Source organism: Cryptosporidium sp. chipmunk genotype I, assembly GCF_004936735.1.
Source record: "Cryptosporidium sp. chipmunk genotype I strain 37763 chromosome Unknown contig_2, whole genome shotgun sequence".
In the NCBI taxonomy this organism is placed as follows: domain Eukaryota; phylum Apicomplexa; class Conoidasida; order Eucoccidiorida; family Cryptosporidiidae; genus Cryptosporidium; species Cryptosporidium sp. chipmunk genotype I.
This window is the reverse complement of record NW_027125624.1, coordinates 144,936-165,903: the sequence shown is the minus strand read 5'-3', so window position 1 is coordinate 165,903 and position 20,968 is coordinate 144,936. Positions and strand designations below refer to the sequence as shown.

The 20,968-nt window shown below is 31.1% G+C and overlaps 14 protein-coding genes across 14 annotated transcripts; 9 read left to right on the top strand and 5 right to left on the bottom strand.

The window, feature by feature from the left end:
* Positions 1-150: 150 nt before the first annotated feature.
* Positions 151-1,785, bottom strand: ELE39_001981 (Ser Thr kinase; the record flags this gene model as incomplete). Its single annotated transcript, XM_067345704.1, has 1 exon — positions 151-1,785. The coding sequence occupies one exon, from the start codon at positions 1,783-1,785 to the stop codon at positions 151-153; it is 1,635 nt and encodes a 544-aa protein (XP_067199592.1).
* A 112-nt stretch (positions 1,786-1,897) lies between these two features.
* ELE39_001980 (glutamate 5-kinase) lies at positions 1,898-3,367 on the bottom strand (the record flags this gene model as incomplete). Its single annotated transcript, XM_067345703.1, has 1 exon — positions 1,898-3,367. The coding sequence occupies one exon, from the start codon at positions 3,365-3,367 to the stop codon at positions 1,898-1,900; it is 1,470 nt and encodes a 489-aa protein (XP_067199591.1).
* Positions 3,368-3,886: 519 nt separating this feature from the next.
* Positions 3,887-4,831, top strand: ELE39_001979 (cyclin 6 pcl7; the record flags this gene model as incomplete). The annotated part of the gene is made up of 1 exon (XM_067345702.1): positions 3,887-4,831. The coding sequence occupies one exon, from the start codon at positions 3,887-3,889 to the stop codon at positions 4,829-4,831; it is 945 nt and encodes a 314-aa protein (XP_067199590.1).
* Positions 4,832-5,009: 178 nt separating this feature from the next.
* Positions 5,010-6,695, top strand: ELE39_001977 (pp2c phosphatase 2C; the record flags this gene model as incomplete). The annotated part of the gene is made up of 1 exon (XM_067345700.1): positions 5,010-6,695. The coding sequence occupies one exon, from the start codon at positions 5,010-5,012 to the stop codon at positions 6,693-6,695; it is 1,686 nt and encodes a 561-aa protein (XP_067199588.1).
* Positions 6,696-6,903: 208 nt separating this feature from the next.
* Positions 6,904-7,950, top strand: ELE39_001976 (uncharacterized protein; the record flags this gene model as incomplete). The annotated part of the gene is made up of 1 exon (XM_067345699.1): positions 6,904-7,950. The coding sequence occupies one exon, from the start codon at positions 6,904-6,906 to the stop codon at positions 7,948-7,950; it is 1,047 nt and encodes a 348-aa protein (XP_067199587.1).
* A 31-nt stretch (positions 7,951-7,981) lies between these two features.
* Positions 7,982-10,012, bottom strand: ELE39_001975 (zuotin related factor-1 like with a DNAJ domain at the N-terminus and 2 SANT domains; the record flags this gene model as incomplete). Its single annotated transcript, XM_067345698.1, has 1 exon — positions 7,982-10,012. The coding sequence occupies one exon, from the start codon at positions 10,010-10,012 to the stop codon at positions 7,982-7,984; it is 2,031 nt and encodes a 676-aa protein (XP_067199586.1).
* A 172-nt stretch (positions 10,013-10,184) lies between these two features.
* ELE39_001974 (integral membrane) lies at positions 10,185-11,004 on the bottom strand (the record flags this gene model as incomplete). Its single annotated transcript, XM_067345697.1, has 4 exons — positions 10,185-10,319; positions 10,378-10,664; positions 10,788-10,940; positions 10,989-11,004. The coding sequence occupies 4 exons, from the start codon at positions 11,002-11,004 to the stop codon at positions 10,185-10,187; spliced, it is 591 nt and encodes a 196-aa protein (XP_067199585.1).
* Positions 11,005-11,326: 322 nt separating this feature from the next.
* On the top strand, positions 11,327-12,712 carry ELE39_001973 (uncharacterized protein; the record flags this gene model as incomplete). The annotated part of the gene is made up of 1 exon (XM_067345696.1): positions 11,327-12,712. One exon carries the CDS (start codon positions 11,327-11,329, stop codon positions 12,710-12,712), a length of 1,386 nt encoding a protein of 461 aa, XP_067199584.1.
* Positions 12,713-12,882: 170 nt separating this feature from the next.
* On the top strand, positions 12,883-15,387 carry ELE39_001972 (uncharacterized protein; the record flags this gene model as incomplete). Its single annotated transcript, XM_067345695.1, has 1 exon — positions 12,883-15,387. One exon carries the CDS (start codon positions 12,883-12,885, stop codon positions 15,385-15,387), a length of 2,505 nt encoding a protein of 834 aa, XP_067199583.1.
* Positions 15,388-15,419: 32 nt separating this feature from the next.
* ELE39_001971 (uncharacterized protein) lies at positions 15,420-16,274 on the bottom strand (the record flags this gene model as incomplete). The annotated part of the gene is made up of 1 exon (XM_067345694.1): positions 15,420-16,274. One exon carries the CDS (start codon positions 16,272-16,274, stop codon positions 15,420-15,422), a length of 855 nt encoding a protein of 284 aa, XP_067199582.1.
* A 416-nt stretch (positions 16,275-16,690) lies between these two features.
* Positions 16,691-17,902, top strand: ELE39_001970 (proteasome regulatory subunit Rpn7 26S proteasome subunit 6; the record flags this gene model as incomplete). The annotated part of the gene is made up of 1 exon (XM_067345693.1): positions 16,691-17,902. One exon carries the CDS (start codon positions 16,691-16,693, stop codon positions 17,900-17,902), a length of 1,212 nt encoding a protein of 403 aa, XP_067199581.1.
* Positions 17,903-18,245: 343 nt separating this feature from the next.
* Positions 18,246-18,536, top strand: ELE39_001969 (60S ribosomal L37; the record flags this gene model as incomplete). Its single annotated transcript, XM_067345692.1, has 1 exon — positions 18,246-18,536. One exon carries the CDS (start codon positions 18,246-18,248, stop codon positions 18,534-18,536), a length of 291 nt encoding a protein of 96 aa, XP_067199580.1.
* A 541-nt stretch (positions 18,537-19,077) lies between these two features.
* On the top strand, positions 19,078-20,280 carry ELE39_001968 (DHHC family palmitoyl transferase fused to a KOW domain; the record flags this gene model as incomplete). The annotated part of the gene is made up of 1 exon (XM_067345691.1): positions 19,078-20,280. The coding sequence occupies one exon, from the start codon at positions 19,078-19,080 to the stop codon at positions 20,278-20,280; it is 1,203 nt and encodes a 400-aa protein (XP_067199579.1).
* Positions 20,281-20,469: 189 nt separating this feature from the next.
* ELE39_001966 (uncharacterized protein) lies at positions 20,470-20,820 on the top strand (the record flags this gene model as incomplete). The annotated part of the gene is made up of 1 exon (XM_067345689.1): positions 20,470-20,820. One exon carries the CDS (start codon positions 20,470-20,472, stop codon positions 20,818-20,820), a length of 351 nt encoding a protein of 116 aa, XP_067199577.1.
* Positions 20,821-20,968: the final 148 nt, after the last annotated feature.

The window sequence follows — 20,968 nt, the reverse complement described above, 5'->3', positions numbered from 1 at the left end:
AATTCAATTAAAATGTTTTCTCTTTTATAATTCATCCACGTAATGCATGCGCATTACGGTACTTTGATCTAGCCCGCCAAAAAATCTATTTTAAATTTAAGTATAAACGCAAATAGAGTTAAAAAATTGCTAATCATTAATTAAAAAAATCTAAAAAACACTATCTATCATTTTTAATATAACTTTTGTGCTAGGCCTAAGACGGGGATCTGATTGAAGGCACATTTCTATTATTTTCTTAATTTGAGGGTGAATATTCGTGGGTATATTAGGAATGTATTTATTTTCTCTCACAGCCTTCACTAGTTTTGAGTAGATCTGGTTAGAATTATCTGTAAAATCTACAATGTACTCGAAAGGATTTGAATTTCCAAAAAATTCCTGTAATACACATCCCAGCGACCAAATATCCCACTTTTCATTAAATTGAGAAACACTTTGTAATGATTTATGATTTCCTATTGGATCTGCATTTAATAATTCGATAGGAGAGTAAAGCCACGTTGCACCAGATAGTTTTCTTTTGTTTCCTGACCCAAATTCTTCTGCATCTCCAAAATCACACAAATAAATGTTCCAATTATTGTTATCAATTATAATATTTTCTGGTTTAATATCTCTATGGATAATTATTCCTTTTTCCTTTGTTGGTGTATGTAAGAAGTCTAAAACTCTAACTAATTGCTTAATCATTTTAATGGCCTTTTCTCTCGGAATCTCGTACTTAAATTTATACTTAAGTGAATGCAAGTCGCAACCTTGTATAAATTCGGTTATTAGCCATATATGCTTATTAGGTAATATTATACCACCTTTGAAACCAATAATGTTTGGATGGTTGATTTTTGCCAATAGTTTCCATTCCCTTAAAATTCTTTCAATAACTCCAAGTGGATCAGACTTCATTGTGTCCAAATTTGGAACTTTAACTGCAACATCATAGTTGTTATACCTACCCTTATAAACCCTTCCAAAACTACCTTCTTCGATTATATGGAATTTGGAATCTATTTTTTTATAATGTGTTTCGATAGTATAAAACGTTAGCATTTCGATTTTTGCTTTAGTGTTTTGTATAGTGCGGTCATGACATGCAGCTAAAAGAAGCATGTTTACGTTAATCCATTCATTTTGTAACTTTCTGCCACTTTCAAGAGTTTCATCTTTAAAGTTACTAGGAATTGGTGAAATCTGTTTCTTATTAGATGCAGGGAAATTTTCTCTATATGTTATTAACTCACTATTTCTTTTTTCAGCGAATTTAAGATTAAGTATGGGAATGATATATTTCGCTCGGCTAACGTTGCTTTTGGAATTTTTTTTTTCAAATTCATTTTCGTTCTTTACCGTACGGTTGATATTAATCGAAGGAGTTATTTGTGTTCCATTAAGTGAAAGCGTATTAATTTTAGACTCAGATTTTTTAACTGGATTTAACCCATAATTTGAATTATAATTATTAATAGATTGCTTGTGCATTTTTTCGACAGGATTTGTATTCTCGAAAACGAAAGGCTTGGATTCATTGCATATTTTTCTATATGTAAGGAAATCTTTGCTTTTCTGAAAATTACGGTTATATCTGGAACTGATACATCCTCTTGAAGAATATTTATTGATCTGAAAGTCTTTTTGACTGTAGAATAACTTATTCAAGTTATTAAAATGTAGCTTTTTTAGCTGTTGAGCTTTGTTTTCTTGTTCATGCTCATGTACCACACAACATTCATAAATCTTTTCATAGATATTTCCAAAAAAGAATTTCGGGAAATTTAAAAATCTCATTTTCTATCTTTAATATGATGAATTTTTAATTTATTTCAGCACACACACACACACAACTTTCTATACGCACCTATAAAATGTTTAGATCAACTGAAAAGCTTTATCGAAATTATTAACATAATTTTATTATATTAGACCTATCAGAAACAATTCCTTGAAAATCTAACCCTAACAATTCAGTTAATTCGCAAGATTTTTTGCCAATTATTCTTTTAAGTAGTTCAGAATTAAAATTTGAAATGCATCTTGCAATTTCTCTTTCGTCATCATCTCCTTCGCAAATAATGGAAACAACATCTCCTGTTTCAAATTTACCTTTCACACTAACAATTCCCACAGAAAAAAGCGATTTGGAGTCAGAAGTAACAGATTTGATTGCTCCTTTATCTAAAAATATTTTCCCAGAAATAGGTAAGCTCATTATCCACCTTTTATGATTTTTCATTGATTGAGTTAGAGCTTGCCTGGAAAAAATAGTACCTATATACTCTCCTTGATATAGTTCTTCTAAAGCACAGGTTATTATGTCACTATCTGCTTGGGCCGATTCTGGGAGTTCTTCGATTAAGTTGTTGTCAATAATAGAAGAATAGGAGGGTTCGAAGCATGTCTTCGTATCAGTAAGGCTTCCAATGCTACTAGAATCTATATCCGAATTATTGATATCGCATTTATTAATTTTTTCTAAATAATTAGCTTCACTTGAAGAACAATACGAACTTATTGCATTATTATTAGCCTTATTCATTTTAAATTCGATGGAATCCACTAGTTGCAATAGTCTGTTGGGGTGAGACCCATTTACTAAAAATGTTGAAATTCCTGCTGCAGCCGCAATTCTAGCAGCAAATATCTTAGTTCTCATTCCCCCAGTTCCAAAATTAGTACCATAATTTTCATTTGAAACGTCATTTTCCATATGAATTATAGAATCAATATTGTTCACTTTTAATATTGGAACGGCATCTCTATGAAGTCTAGGATTTTTTGTAAAAAGCGCATCAACATCAGTAGCAAGTATTAACCAATCTGCTGATATTGCAATTGCACAATAAGCTGCGAGTGTATCATTATCGCCGAAATGAAGGTCAATAGTTGTTACCGAGTCATTTTCGTTTATAATGGGGACAACATTCCAATGTATCAAATCCAATAGCGTGTTTTTAAAGTCAATGAATCTATCCTTATTCACAAAGTCTGATCTGGTCATTAATAACTGAGCAACCTTGGCGCCTCTCATAGAAAAAAAGTCCTCATAAACCCTCATTAGTAGTGGTTGGCCAATCGCTGCAATTGCATGTTTCAAGTGAAGCTTATTTGGTTTTTCTCTGATATTCATATGAAGTAGGCCGGCTCCAACAGCCCCAGAGGACACCAATACAACTCTACATCCCTTATCCATTAAATCACAAACGGTTTCCACTAAAGCACCAATATTTGAAACTGATAGTTTGCCTGTCCTACTATTTGTTAAAGTCGATGTTCCAACTTTCAGGACTATCAACGGCCCAGATTTTTCTCTTCTTATCAACCGTGGCCCATGATCATTGTTTTCTATAATATATGCACCAGATTTAACCATAGATTCGAGTTTTATAAATATTCAAGGCAGTTTATTGAAAATTTGGAAAATATTTGCTTCCACATTATTTGTAAAAATTGCACCCATTTTCCACATTAAGATTTTATTCAGTCATCTATTATCATTAAGACATAATTATATATTCAATAATTTAATTCTAATATTATTGCTGTAAAGGTCTTCAATGCAACCATTCCAACTCTAGCCATTTGATTAATACTGCTAAATTGATCTGGGATCTAATAAAGATGGTTTATAAACTGAAATTTATGATAATAGAAATTATTGCATGAATGTTGCAATTATTCTGTTTTACATAGAGAATAATTACGTTAGTTTTTAAAAGCCAAGTTTTCGCGCGATTAGTCTTACTTTCCAAACAATTAATCCAAGCTTTTCGACTAATTACAATGATTAGATGAATTAATAATATTGTTGAAAGGAACTGAATTATATATTCAGAAAAAACATTTTTTGACCTTTTCTATTTAATAAGTTAATTGCATTTATTAGCGAATTATGAAAGGCTACTCTGAAGCTAGTGCCATTCCAAATAGTAAAATTCCAAAAGAATCAGCCCTTGAATTAAAAAATCGCCTATGTTTCTCTGATGATAGTAATTTATACCCTGATCACTTAACGCGTAGAAAGATAATGATTAATGATGAGAATGGCCTTAAAAAGTCGAAATATGGTGTTTTAAATGATTTAATTATGGGAGATATAAACTTTTTATTAAAAGTTATAAATGCTGAATATAATGCTTATACTATTCTAGACAGAATAAGGTTAAGCGATATAGTCGAAGATTATAAAGTTTTTGAAAATAAGGAAGTAGACGAAGAATTAAATCTTTTAGATGTGTTACACCTTTTTCCCAAAGATTACACCTCTGAAAATAAAACAATTAGCCTCCATGATTCAGTTTTGATGGACAGATATTCCTTTGGAAGGACGATGAATGATATTATGCTTATTTTGCAGTGCTTACCTACAAGAAAAGAAAATAGTGGGTTTTGTACTTTATTTGATTCGACGGTTAAGCCCTCAATTTCTATTAAAGATTATTTTGCAAGACTTTCCGAATACTTCTTATGTAGTCCATCTTTATTTGTGTTAATGTTGATATATATTAAAAGAATAATTGACAATAACCCATCATATATTTTTGACTTAAAAAGCGCACATCGCTTTATGCTAGCTACTTTAGTCATTTCGGTTAAGTTATACGACGACAAGTTTTTACCAAATGCCCACTATGCACATGTTGGAGGCGTTTCAGAATCTGAATTATCTAGGTTGGAGGTAGATGCGCTGCTACTCATGGATTTCAGGTTAAAAGTAACAATAGAGGAGTTTGTAAAATTCTCTTATTCATTAAGGTTATTAGGAGAAGTAATAAAAAAATATGGAATAGCTCCTGAAGATTCAAATACCAACATGAATAGTTCTAATTCTGAATAATTTACATTTAATTATATTTACATCTATTAATTGTTTACATTTGATTCCCCACTTATTAGTCTAATAACCGACCTCGTTGACGTTTTGTCTTGTGTGAAAAAGTCATTTAAGTCAATGAGGTCAATTATCAAAGAGAAATGTATTATTTTTAAGTTACCATAATAATTGAATAGTGCATATGTACAATTCTCCGGATCAGAATATTTCCTACAAAGGAAGGCTACCATTATGTGGCCGTCTATTAACTTTGTCTGCAAAAAATTCGACCCCATCTCCTAGCTACATCATTGGGCCAAGTAAGCAATCCTCAACGATAAGCGGATGGAATAGACTAAATTCTAGTCTAGGACCTCAAATGACTAATCTTGCAAGTTTTATTCATAGAAGAGCAGGAAGAATTTCGAGATCACCCAGTCCGGTAAGAGGGAATATTAATTTGAAAGAAATCCAAAACTCGAAACTTGAGTTGAACACTGAAAGATCATTAGAAGAATGCTCAAAACAATTTGTTGGCCCATTTTTGAATCTTGATGAGAAAAATGGAAATTCAAAATGTGGGCTTTCTTCTGGATCGATTTCTAAGGGAATAATAGAAGCAAAACAAATGGGAGAATCTGCAATATGCAACGAAAAAAGCATATACGAGGAAAACAGGGAATTAAAAAAACAGATATCTGAATTAAAGGAAACAATTATATGTAAAGAAGGAGAAAACCAAATGTTAAGATTAAAATTGGAGTTATTTCACAAAGAAATGATAAAATTTTCCAGTATTTCACTACAAGGTAGAGAGTCCCTTCCGCCACTCAAAGTTAAATCTAGAAGCAATAAAAGCAATAATAGAGAAATGGATGAGGATTCATTCAAACTATATGTTGGCGGAGACTACTCTAATGATGTGAATGAAGTTTTTTCTAAAAAGAAATGTATTTGGAAACCTGGTGAAGAATTAGCCAAGAACATCCTTAGAGAAATGGGAATTAGCTTTGTATGCGTAAAAGGTAAAAGAGTAAATAAAAGTATGGTAAATCAAGATGACTTTTGCATTGCAAAGTTAATTAATAATAGTTTAATTATTGGGGTTTTTGATGGGCACGGACGATATGGGCATAAGGTCGCTGCAATTGTAAGGCAAAAAATTATAAAGGGAATACAACATATTTTTTTGGGTAAAACTCTCCAATCTGAAGAAGATAACAGAATTTCAGATATTTCTTGTGATTACAATCTCGATTCGCTACAAAAACTTAATCAAGAAAAAATCATTATTTCTATTATAAAAATATTTGAAGCTATACAAAGTTATTTAGAAAAAGAAGACTCTTTTGGAACATCTGGTACAAGCGCTACTTTCACAATAATTGAATCCGATAGAATAATCATGGTACAGTTAGGAAGCTCAGGTGGTATTATAGTAGATTCAAAAACAGGAAATACAATTTATTCAACCCCGAGACACGATCTGAGCAACATTAGTGAAAAAGAAAGAATAATTAGCAACGGGGCCATTATCAATGAAAATAACAGGTTTTCTTTAAATCGTATAGAAGAAAAAAAACAACTTTTCTCTATAACAAGAAGTTTAGGAGACTCGGATGGAAGAGTTATTGGGATTTCAAACAAGCCTGAAGTATGGGAAATGAAAGTAGAAAAAGGGAATTCTATGAAAGTTATTTTAGCAACCGACGGGTTTCTCAAGTATTCAGACGAGGTGAACATAGATTATAACAAACTTTGTATTCAAAAAGAGCTTGATTCTGCGGTAAAAAAATGTCAAAATTTTTGGTTGAATTCTACAAATAACACATCTGTTGACGACATCACAGTTATTTCGTGTAATATTTCCAATCAATTATATGGATAAAAACCTAAATGCAAATTCTGAATTTCTAAATTTCAATTTTTTTTTGTGTTTTGCGCCTAGATAGGTGTAAATTTTAAATTAATGGAAGAATAAATTGAAAGATTCATATTTTTTGATGTAATACATGCTAATATTTGAAATATCGTCTATAAGAAGATATAAGAATTCTTTTTCATTATTAATTAGTATAAAATATTAATATGCAACTATGATTTTTCTAACTCCATTCCTATCGATTTTATCATATTTTTTTTTGCACTATTTATGGAAATATTTTGAAAAGGAGTTTGGAATCTTTACATCACTCTTTTCTACTTCAATTGTTATACTTACTTTTTATGGTGCATACATTTATTTTAAAAAGTCTCTATACATAGAGATTGATTTTGAAAATTTTGCCAATAAAGTCAATGGTACTGGGTTGAATAGTAATTCGATGCTTAGTGTTTTTGAAAGGTACAATAAGGAAAAAGAGAACTATTTGGACGATGGTTTAATTAGTGTTAAACAAGGAGAAGGCGATTCTAATGAAAACAAGACTAAAAAATTTATATGTCGTCAAAATGAAACATATTCAAATGAACTGGAAGATTCTGATACGTTATTTCATGATTCTAAATTATCATTTTTTGGTTTAACCGTGAATTCACCCAAGGTTAGCAACAAATTATACCAAGATAACAACTGTTATAATAACTCACATGAGATTTGCAGCCCTTCAATACTGGCAAATACTTTTATTCAAGCAGCAACCATTGCAAGAAACTATCAAAGTGAGCACTACCGTGGAATACTTCACAATAGTCAATTACAACATTCGAATAATATAACTGGAGGTATTACAAATGCAGTGATTAACGCTCTAGAAACAAAAAGCTTTAATTCTCGATTTCTCGGGTCGGTTGGACATTCTTTTCATTCTAATATAAAGTTTGCCAGAAGTAGATTTGAAAATTATATTTCTTCGTTGCAATTCAAGATTGCAAACAATAAGGTAAGAAATTCATTACCTGGAAGAGTCCTCTCCAGTAAATCAATTTCAGAAAGTGGTATTAAGAAAGGCACAGTGTTAAGTAAACATAGAAACTCTTCAATTCCTAATGTTTTAATTGAATCAGTTGATGATAAATCTAATAAAGCTAAAGTTAATAGTTCTACTCCGACAAGAAAGATCTATAATAGTTTCTTATCTCCACTACCAACATCGAAACCATCGCCAATATTATTACTTACAGACAAAAATAAGAATGAATGACTTTATATATATTTTGGCATTTTCAAAAGTATTACTTTTGTTTTTTTAATATTCGCTCTCTTATTAATTTGTATCTGGCAAAACATTGCGATGAATCTTTTCCTGGGATACAAGAAGAAATTAACTCCCACCTTTCACTTGGAGGTAAAGAAGAAGGATATTGTTTCAATGCTTTCTCTAATGAGCATTGCTGATCTTTAGTCCAAAAATCAGTTCCTTTGTTCGGATGAACAACATTAGCATTTGCACTGTTATTTATAACTGAGGTGCCCACATAATCCCTGACGTCAGGAGTGCTGTCAAATTTTTTCAAAACGCCTTTGTTTGACTGAATAAATGTGTCAAATGCTGACTTTTCTTTGACTTCATTGGAAAGCTTTGCTAATTTCTCGGACTCTGATAGCTCCTTAACTTTTGTTAATATCTGTTCCTTTGTCTTTGTATTTTTAAGGTATTCTGAAATTATATCCCACCTATTTTTGTAACCACCTGGATATTTTTGGAGAGCTTTTGCGAGCAGGCTCATTTCTGAAACCGTCCATTCAGAAGATGAATTCTCATTATATGTACTTAAACATTTGCTAGAAAAATTAACCATATTGCTTTGATCAGTTTTGTTGATAGGTTTTAAAGACTTATCCGAGTTCAAATAGTTTATACCGAGGATTTTAATAGAAAAAATAAAATATAATTTTTTCAAATAATCATCGTTACAATTCTTGCCAAAGACTTCAGTCCATTTATCCAAAAAATTGTCTAACTGTTTGAGTTGAAAATGGTCTAATTTAAGGAACCATTCTTCCCATTGCTTAAAACTAATTTTCTCAATAGAATAAATTTGACTTACTTCGTTTAAATGCATATTTTTCAAAAAGTCACCAATCCAATTAAAATTCTCGATAACTTTCAGATAACCTGAAAAATCTTCTTCTTGAAATTTACCAAAAAACACATTTAGGTCAGAAATATTCTTCATCTTGTTCCTTATTGAAACTCGCAATGATTTAATCGCTGACTTTAATTCAATCGCTTTTTTTTTAAAATTTTCGTCCATTAAACGTTTTTTCTCTTCCGCAATTTTCTTCTCTTCTAGTTTCTTCCTAATTTCCTCTTCTTTTCTTTTGTTAAAATTTTCAAAGTGTTCTTTAATCCTTGGATCATTTTTGTACGCGAGATCAACAAGCTTATTAATTCTAGAAATTTCATTTCTAATATATTTCGAGCGAATCTTGGAATTTTGTCGTTCCATCCATCTTTTTTCTTCTCTACATTCTGCATGATTTAACTCATGCTCTTCATAGATGCTAAAGTCTCTATTTGATTGAAACCCTCGCCAAAATTCGTAAAAATTTTCAACAACTTCAATTTTATCGTCAGCATTTCCTATATCAGGGACTGGTTTTATAATTGACCATCTTGAATTTCTGTGAAAAATAGGTGAAAAGAAGTTTTTAAACTTGTGGAAGTCATTATTTTCATTAACGTAAATACTTGGTATTGTATCGTCAAATGGCAGTGCAGAATCGTATGTATGTCTCAGATTCTTATCGCTCAATATTTCATATGCTTCCTGAATTTTAAGAAATTCCTCAGACCTTGCATCTGAACTGTTTTCTTTATTTTTATCAGGATGGTATGAAAGTGCAAGCTTTCTGTACGCCTGCTTAATTTCTTTAATACCAACATTTTCATCCAACCCTAATTTTTCATAGAGAGTTTCTTTTTCTTCTACTAGTTCTTTCAGTCGCGCTAATGATAAAACGCCTTTGGCAAGTTTGTTTCCAGATTTGTTTCGGAATATTTTTTTAGATTTTTTTTTACCTTCATCTTGGGAATAAATGTTATTAATAGTTGGATCTTCAATTTTAATGTCTTCTTTTAAAGAATCAATTTTATTTAACTCTCTCCCTTCATACCTATAAAAAAATGCTTCACCAACGGGTTCTATCTTTTTCTTAAAAGCAAACTCTGCAACACTACTTTGAATGACTGGTCCGGAAATTAACTCCTCATATAGTCCGGCAGGAATAGGAGGAAGAGCAAATAATGTTGATTTGCCCATTAAATAAAACAATAATTCAAATAAATATTATCTATGAATAATCTTATAAATTGGTTCATCTAGAAGTTTATTGTTCTAATGACTATAAAATTTACTATTGGCGCATATCCCCTTTATGTAAACTTGTTAAAATTAGAAATTTGAAAAAACAAAAATAGTATTAATTGATATATTACTTGTCACCTATTAAAACCAAACCTATTCCTCCCAGGCCTGTTTTCTTATTTGTCGATAATCTCCCCTTTGTAATATCTCCGTACGTCTGTTTCCCCCATGAGAAAGGAACATAACGATATTTTATCATGTGCTAAAGATATTAGTTGACATTTTAACATTGTAACAGTACTTATATTACTTTTACTTACCTGAATTTGTTGTCTCATTGTTAAAATGAAAAGAAAAATAAAGTAAATTAGAAGTATAGGCCAGAAAACGGGTAGGTCAAATACTTCAAAAAATGTTAGCAGTATTGATATTATAGTTGCTTTGGTTGCAGATATCCAAAACTTAAATTCTGGGAGCCTTCTTTCGAATGGTCTAAACTCGTGGCTGTCATGTATGGGAAGAACCATACCTTCTTCTTCTGGATCAATTTGCGGCGACAAAAACCCAATGAATAAATTTAATAGATAAATAGAAAGACCATATGTAACTATAAAAAAACCTATCATTAGTGTGGTTAATAGAGTAAGCCAAATAAACATATAATATAGTTAGTATTTTATTATTAATAAACCAAAGTGCTTTTATTCTACTTAGTGTCATTATAACATACCTTGGCAATAATATACTCTAAATGCAAAAATGTTGACCAAAATAAATAAAAATCCCCATCTAAATTTAGGGTAGACCGTTGTTTTTTCAATATATGCATTAAAGAGTCTTAAATAGGGATTATTTGTTGTGGTAAACGCAACATCACTACAGTCTAAAGATAATTAACTTAGAAAATGTGGTTAAGGTGAGTTAAACTTACCTTCACTTTGCATCATCTTGATATATTAGCTAAATTTACCTTAGTTATATTGCTTTTCTTAAATTTAAGTAATATACCATGTGTTTTTTGTAATTATTCAATATGGCTGCGAGGGACAATTTTTTGGAGCCAATTTTTTACGAGGGAAATTTTTGTTAGAAAATTCCTTATTTAAAAATTCGGAATATTTTCAAATAATTAGAGATGTTCAATATAACTGGCAGACTTCTGAAGACTTAAGCTGTTTTAGTATAAGACAAATTTAGATATCCTATGTGCTTGAACTTTAATAGTTATTTAATAATTGAAAGTTAATAAGGTCTCATAAAGACAATCATATGGAAGGGATACAAATTCCCGAAATATATATTAACTCTGATATGATTTTATCTTTTGATGAAGAGTCTTGCAACTGGAATGAAACGTCTGGTAATTTAAGCAACTCTCCTAAAATTTTGAATACAAATATTCAAAATACTAGCAATAAGCTAAACGTAAACGTGAATGTGAACGTAAACGGAAATGTAAATTACAGTCACAGTAGTTCCAAGTGCAACTTCAATACAAATAATGTTTCGGAAGAAGTTAACGCTTCTGAATATAGTTCAAAATTTCCTGAAATACCCAGAGGTAATACAAGTCATAAAAAAATACAGGAATCAATTCCGTTTTCTCAGGAAGAAACTTCAAAGTCAATCATAATAGATTGTTTATTAAAAGACCAAAGCCAGTTTAAAATTGAAAATCAATATGCAGAAACCTCCCAAAGCCCTAATTTACTATCCTATACGGAAAGTAATTTGATAGAAAAGGTTAATTCTGACAAATTTAGAACAGTTGATAAAGAGAGTAATATGGTAAGGAGACGTAGAGGCGACCCAAAACTTTGCTGGAGATGCCACAAGCGTGATGCAACACCTCATATGAGATCATGTGAACCTTGTAGAGTTGCAGATAGACAGAGATGGTCAAGAAGAAGGAATTTATCAAAAATTATTTCAGGTAAAAGTGGAGCTAATACACATGCTGATCATGGTTTTGGCTATTTTAATAGCCAGTTAAAAGACGATTTATCTATTTCCCTAAGTTCAGAAAATTCAAAACTTGATGCTTTTCATGGTGGATATATCCAAAGTGGCATACAATTAAAATGTGACAATCAGTATATATCCGGAGCACATGAGAATTTTAGAACTTTGAATGCAGGTATTTCCCATCCTAATAACTCAGCACAAATTTCAAGTTTTTCACTTGGATATCCGTTTAAAATGGATCAGTGGCGTGATCAGCAACAGCCCACTTCATTTAAAGAAAACAGAACTTCTCATCCATGTACAGAAATTTCACAAAATCTCTCTTACATCACAATCTCATACTTCCCATCATCATTTAGTGGCTTGACAACGCTGCCTGTCTGTGCAAAATTTGCCTCTGATGGTTCCATGAATGGATTGGAGACACTTCCATCCGTAGTTTTATCGTTTATTGTTGATAAATGCAATGAACAACTTCTTCAGAGACAATTAGGAAGGCAGAGCCATCAGAACCTAATCTCTAACAATACACAATGCAACTCCCAAGTTGAATCAGGACTGGGAAATAATCTAATAAATAATGCAGAAGTAAATAAAAATATAAATGGAACTGGAGGTCTTGGCTCATTCCATAATTTTCATTGTAATAATATTCACAGTAACACATTAGATTCTAGATTTTACTGTTGAATTTTTAATAGCTTCATTATAAGTGTTTGGGCTTTTAATGAATATAGTCTTGGATTAGCAGAATAATCTCTAATGCCTAAATAGTTTGCTTCGGCGGTAAGCCACCATCTATTTTTTTTATAAGCGTATAATTAATGAAAATGATACCTGCACAAAACTAGTGCCCTAAAATGGATAACGACTTTCTAATATCCCTTCTTTTAGTAAATTACAAGGAATTTGTTAATAGTTTTTTAGATATTACTAGCTGGGGAAGACTAAAAACAAACGATGTTCGAAGATACATAGAAAACAAAATCAGCGTCATACAAAAACAAATATTGCTAAATGGAGAAACGAGTTACTGGAAATATGAACAATCTTTATGTATTCTTCTTCGTTTATCAACTTGCCTAAATCCTTATTCAGATATTCGAGAATCTATTTCCAATTGTTGGCAATCAATTATGAATGGTTTGAACGATACATGGTCAATTGGCCTAAGAAAAGATGAAGATTCAAAGAAATTATCAACAGAGTATAATGAAACACTATTTTACACAAAAATAAAAGATATACATCCAGATTTGTTGTTTAATATCACCTTGGGAGGAAGCAATATTTCAATTAGAGAAGCAATCAAAATATTTACATCAAATAACCAGGAAAATAACCAATATTGCCTTCCTTGTGGAAGATTCATTTCTCCAGAGCATTTAGTTCCTGGTAGCCCTGGGTTTTTCTCTGACAATATGTTTTATTCAGATGGAAATGAAACCTTTTGGAAAGAGGTTTTTGATACGTTTTATGGGAGAATTCCATCTGTATTTAGAATTACTTACATACTTCCTGAGTATGCAAAAGCGCTACTTAAATCTTACAAAGTAAATATGGAAGATCAAAACTATGGTGCCTTACCATTACACTATCGTCACTTTATTGGAATATTATGTTCATCCTTGTATGACAACGATTATATTATCAAATTAGAAATGCAAATGTATATATTTAACAATGGCCCAATTGAATGGTTAGAAAATCCATCAGAATTTCTACCAGTTAAATTCTTCACGCTTTTCGAATTTCTAAAATGCATTACATTCGAACCTGCCTATGTTTCGAATGAACTTATGAATCATCTGATAGGAGAAGTTTCAGACACTCAAGTTTGGACAATAACAGAGTTATGCCACATTTTATGTATTGTTACAACAATACAATCAATATCACAGCTATCATGTTCATTCGGAATAACATCTATGGACCATTGGGAACTTGGTCCAGATCCATTGGAAGGGGCTAATTGTGATGGAAACACATGCTACAAACCAAGTCCAACTACCATGAAAGATTGTTTCGAATATCGAAAGATAATCTTATCTAATTTTATTCATGAAAATTCAAATCCAGACGCTTTAACAACATCATACTATAAAGAAATTTTATCGGAATATATAGATGTGGAAAAAGAAAAAAGAAATTTTACTCTTCGTGCGAAAAATATTAATTTAACTTCAAGTACAAACACGAACATCTCAATACCAAAATTAGGTTTTTTAAAGCTTCCAATCTTTAATTTAAACAAGATCTACAACTCTAAGCTATTTTCAGAAGTGCTCTCTTTTATAGATTTAAAATGGATGGCAGATAACTCAAATGGTATAAAAAGCAAAAGAAAATTGATTAGGGAGGGGAAAGATTATTTCAATTCAGAGAAAACGCCCTTTTTTTCAGAAAATAAAATCTGGTTAAGTGAACCCTTGCAAGATTATACTCCAAATAACATTAACAATTTTAATGATAATAAAAAAGATCTGACTAACAACTATAATTTGAGACAAAAATATGAAGGAGAAACTTCAACGTTAATTCGAATAAAAGATTTACTTAATCACTTTCCACCCCAAGGCGATATTTTAGGTATTAGTAAAGACGAAATCTCTCTATTCAGATCAAACTCAGATAAACACAAAGCTGATAGAGTTCTTCTTTCCTCTGTAATGAATTCTAGACCAAAACTACAGTTTAATTCTTTATCTGGAAGATTCAAACATCTAAACAGCTCTATTGGTGCAGAAGACCCTAATTTAATTATAAGCAAATTAGAATACAACAAAAAATTGGATATTCAAGATTATGGAAAGAATTTTGAGTTAAAGAAAAACAAAGAATTGACGAAAAATGGATGTTTTGCAGATAAGAATTCACACTTTATGAGCATGCTTAATAGTTTTTCGATTCAAATGCTAGAATATGAATTCTACTCTGAAACGGCCTGGTCTATATTATCGATTTACTCAGGCGAATGTTCAAAGTGTATTAAGGACGAATTGGATATTCTTTTATATAATTGCAATAAGAGCATCACAACTATATGCGACATATATAAAGTTCCTACGACAAATCCTATAAGATCCTCGATCTGGAGCTACGTATTTAAATTATGCGGAATTGTTAAATTTGAAATGACAGAATTGGTTCACAACAGCTTTCTTCCTCTTGAGTTAAAAGTTTTACTCAAAAAGACTATTCGATCTCCTCAAAGAATTTTACGCTCAGATTTCGAAAGGTGTAGAATAGTTTTTTCATACACGGAGCTGATATATTACCTAATCGTCGTATGTAAGGCAAAACAAGCTGTCACTATAATCTGTTCAATACAATCATTATCAAATATTTTAAAGGGTGCTCAGTAGGGGTTTAAGTTTAAGAAGATCAATACTTTAATCTACCTATTTAATAGTAGGTTATAAATTTTATCTATCTGTGAGTTAAACTTAAGAATGTGATCGCTTATTTCGCTAGGCGTTGCATCACCTAATTCCTCGATCTTGGTCAATGTTTTAAGCGATTCAAAAACTTCAGGATATTTGGCGAGAAATTCTAATGAGATTTCATCAAACTGATCATCTTTTAAGTTAGATTTATGTAAAATAAAGTTAATACAGGCACTCAATGATTTTTCAGATCTGCCAATATTATAGATTTTTGTATATCTACTGATCAATTCTTGAATACTAAATGATAAAAAGTTTAAAACGTATTCCAATAAATTAATTACCTCTAGAATTGAGTTGCCCTTGAAAAAATTCTGAATAACATCTATAGATTTTGAATATATAATATTAACTTCGTCCTTAAAATTTTCTATTAGAGGGGAGTTGTTAGTTTGGTGTGTACAGTACAGAGCCGTTGTGCCCTTAGTGACATTTTGTTCAATATTGGGACTATTTATGAGTATTTTCTCACTATTATCAAAGGTAATGTTTGACTTTTTCTTTTTCAAAGCCATTATAGTATCAAAAGATAATGGCCCATCAAAAATGTATTTAATGTTGTTCTCTATTACAGTCGATCTGGGTCTTTTTTGTTCATTTGCATGAGATAATTGATTTGGCTCAATAGAGTTATTGTGGTTCAATGTTGTAATGTGCCGAATGTCATGTTTCTTTGTGCTAACTGTACCTTCAGACTCTAATGTTGTATTTTCACTACTTGTTTGGTTATTAGAGTCCTTCTTTCTCTTTGCATGCCACTTTCTCACTGCGTCCTTAAGATTATCAGAAGAAATCGTTTTATTCATTCTCACAAGATTTTTATTATCAAATAATTACGAATGAGAGTTTAGGAATGATTGGATTTTTGAATTTTTTTAATAAGATTTACAATATCTAAATACCAATTTGATTAGTAAATATGAAGTATGTCATTATCTATCAAAGTTCGCCTTAAGAAAAATGGAATTCGGTAAATGGTAATAATCGACCATTCAGTTATATTTAGACTGGATCATCGCATTGCCTTTAAATTAACCAAGAAATGTGTTAAAACTTTCATTTAACGTAAAATAAGTATAATTTAAAAAACGGCCGCTATATATGCCGCCGAACAATTAATTTTGAGGGGTAGAAATAACTTCCATAAATTATACATCAAAAAAAGAACAAAATTGTTAGACCATCCTCTGGAATTTCTAAGTTAATAATTTGAAGAGCTGATATGGGCATTGGAAAAAGGTCAAAACAAGTGTTAGATTTATCTATGAATCCTGAGGAGCTATTACAAACAGTTCCTGATCTAAAACTTTCGGAGAATATTTATCTACTTGATTCAAAATATTGTAAATCTGAGGAGAAGGAATCAATAAAAAATGAAATTCTTTCATGCGTTAAAAAAAATAACATGGCCCCACTTTTTAAAATTCTTAGTAAAGATATTAGAATGATGGATCATGACGAAAAGTTTTTGAATATACTAATAGAAAATAATAACAGTGAACTAAATGAGATTAATGAAAAAATCGAAGATGCAAAGGAGAACTATGGTGATTTAGAGGTAAGAAATTGCCAATATAAAAAATTAGTATTTTATTCCAGAATTGGCTCCAAGGAAAAAAGTTTACAAGAATTAGAAATCGCCATTGAGAAAACTGTAGGTGGATTTAAGTTGGAGTTGCTTTTTCTTGGAATTAGAATAGGCTTCTTTTGGAATGACCTAAATTTAATTGGCAAGTACATAAAGAGAGCAGAAGATCTTTTCAAAATAACTAGTGACTGGGAGAGGAAAAACAGATTTAAAGTTTACAAAGCATTATTTTGTCTTATAACCAGAAATTTTTCCGCTGCTTCAGAATTATTTCTAGATTCACTAACTACATTTACAGCTGTTGAACTGATTTCATTTGACCGTCTGATTTTTTATACAATAGTTTCGTCAATCATTTCCATCGACAGGAGAACTGTCAAATCAAAGTTGTTAACTAGTCCCGATATTTTAAAAATTGCACTTCAACCAGACAACAAGTTTTTACTTGAGTTCATTGAAGGTTTTTATTATGGAAAGTACCGTCAATTCTTCGAAAGATTAATCAGCGTCATCTATATACTGCAGAGAGACTGTTATTTTAATCGTCACTATAAGTACTATTTAAGAATAGTCAGGTCTAAGGCATACATACAATATCTGGAGCCATATGAATCTGTCTCTATTTCAAGCATGGCAGAATCATTCGGTGTTACCCAGAAATTTCTCGAAAAAGATATTGTAACATTCATATCTTCTTCGAAACTCTCATGCACAATAGACAAAGTTAAGCAAGTAATTATCTGCAACAGAAAGGACGAGAAAATGAATCAATATAACGAGCTTGTACAAAAAGGTGACTTATTGCTAAATAGATTGCAAAGACTTACGCGCATTATTCAAGTTTAGGTAGTCTAGTTCCTAAATAATTTTTGAGTTTACAGCTTAGCCTTTTTCCCCGCTTAGAAGACGTGTACGACTATTCCCTAAAAGTAATGACGGACTAAAAAATAATAGTTCGCTCACTTTATATTGTCTTGTCCATTATTAAACCAAATAAATGTTAACTAAAGGGCGCAATTTAGTGTAATATTACGTTAATTTGTCTTCGCTACCTATAGACGTAAACCTTGCGTTATTAAGACAGTTTTCTTTGCTAGATCATTAATTCGAATAAAAGTGATATCTGTCCAGGACTTCTCACTATTAAGAGTAGGACTGTAATATATCAAGTTAAAGTAGTTTGAGAAACATGGGTAAGGCAGGAAAAGGTACAGGTAGTCGTGGTAAGCACCATGGCAAGACTCATTTCTTATGCCGTCGCTGCGGTCAAAGATCTTATATGGTTCAGAAAAAGCGATGTGCTTCATGTGGTTATCCATCTGCAAAAATGAGGTCATATAACTGGGGTCAAAAGGCAAAGAGACGTAGAACAACTGGAACTGGTAGAATGAGACACCTAAAGACCATGGCTAGACGCTTTAAGAACGGATTTAGAGAAGGAACTGTAGCAAAGCCATTAAACATGGCAGCTCATAAGTAACTTGTGTATGGCATATGTTGAGTTACTGTTACCCTATTTTAACTCCAAGAATTAATAAGGTGACTTTCGACTGCTTTTGTGCCTAAAGACCCTCGAAGTTAAACCCTGTTAGTTTAATCTAGGCAATTTTTAAATTCATTTGAAAGTTGTGCATATATTCTACTTATTAATTACATACGAGTTTTTTGGTGCAAAGTCGTGTATTCTAAACTTTGATATACTAGAGCTTTGTAATACATGCCAACGCAAACTTCCGTACTTGGATTTTTATTTGAAATAGAATATTAGCTTAGTGCCTTAGGTACTTAATCATTTATTTTGCATTCGAATGGACTTGGGCGATTCTCTCTCGTTTCGCTCTGTGATTCACGTCCGGTGCGTTGTTGTTCGGTGGCGGTGAGTTCGGCGATATTTAACGTTATTTGAGGCGGCCATGTTATACTTGAATGCAAGTAAATTGTTAAAATTCTGTTAATTTCAGTCCTTAAAGACTCCAAAATAACTTTCAAATTATCTATATGGGAACAGCTATAATGGAATAATGAACATTTTTCCAAGACCAAATTGGTTTGTTTATGACCTTTGCGGAATATTATGTATGATTCTTACAGAACTCCTACTATTATATTCAGCTTTGATATTAAATTTCTTTTTTATAAAGAACTTGCTTGATTCGGGAGAATATATTTTATTTATAGTTAATTTAATACTTTGTAACTCTATATATATAATTTGTTCACTTTGTCACTTATCATGTAGCACAACTGATCCCGGAGTGATACCAAATAATGGTGATAAGGGCGAAATTCTATTACCAATTGAACTTCAGACTCAAACTATTTCTATTCGTTCATGCACAAAATGTAATAATTTAAAACCTCCAAGAACACACCATTGCTCAGTTTGCAAGAGGTGCATATTTAAAATGGACCACCACTGCCCCTGGATTAATAACTGTGTTGGAATAAATAATCAAAAACATTTTTTGTTATTTTTGGCTTATATAATCTTTTTTTGCACTTATTCGCTAATAATTATTTGCCTTCGTTTTTATAAATGTATTTCGTACCCTATACCAAATTCAAGCGATATTAATGGCTCTTATCTAGATTATCAGCTTTTAAGCTCTAGCACTGAATTATTAAATTTTAGCCGAGGAGCAAATGAAGTACCCTACTTTGACTGTACCGTCACTCCAGCATCGTTCATACTCGGATTTACTGTAGTTATTGAAAGCCTGATATTTGGAATTTTTTGTATAGCGATGTTTGTTGATCAAATCATCTGTATTATTAATAATACAACTGGAATTGAACATTTAAAGCAAGAGTATTTATATAGTAAAAAGAAAAGTGCATACTCCTTATTTATCCAAGTTTTTGGCTCAAGGTTTTCATGGAAGTGGTTTTTACCTACTATGGCAAGGCCACCATTTACAATTAGTAGTTTTGATATATCTAAATTTCTTGATTTTGAGTTTGGGGATCTTATTATTGACACTGAAACTGGATTTGATTGTGATCAATTGAAGCAGGACGTACAAAGCAGCGACGGCTCAATTATATTCAAAAGTATGAAATCAAACAGAATAAGCTGCTGCTTCTTTTGCCAAGGAATTGACTCTACAAACATGTCGATTCCTAATGTTTCAGAAGATTTCTCTATTTTTGAAGACGTTAGGAGAAAAGGTAACACAATAAATGCTAATATTAAAGAAATTTTAATGGACGATTTACAAAGATGATAGTAATAAAGTAATTCTTTAAAAAATGAATTATTATCAAATATTAGTTTATGCTATAAATTTTTAATAAAATTACTTCAATGTGTTCCTATTACGTATATATATACAATTTTTTTTTTTTTTTTGCATGCACTCCGCAGCACTTTCATGCTATTTTATTAACTTTAGGTGTAAAATAATCTAAAACATATGGGAAATGAACAATCTAAAACAAGTAATCCTAAGAAAATCAATTCTGAAATTGAAAATAACAAAAGCAAGATTAAATCAAATATTTCAATAGGATTAAAAAATTCGGTAAAAAAGAATTCAAGTATTAGGAAAAACAGCTCATCAGAATTGGACGAATGTAGTGACAACGAAAGCTTTAGTTTGATAGTAAAGCACAAAACTCAAAATTCTAACATAAAAAAAGGGTCTATTAATTCAAATAATAATTCGAAAAATAGAAATAATGAACTAGATTGGGATACAATCATACATATCATTGATACTGATGTAATAGAGGGAATGGTAATTATTGAAGATTTAAATGAATAAAGTTATTGCAGTAAATTTATTTTAATTAGTTACATTACTTCTGAAAGAATATATAGTAACATCTTTTATTCATAACATCAACTTTATGTAATTCAATTTTAATTTTACGCGCCTTTTGAAAAAACAATTTACTTAATTCTCAGAAGCG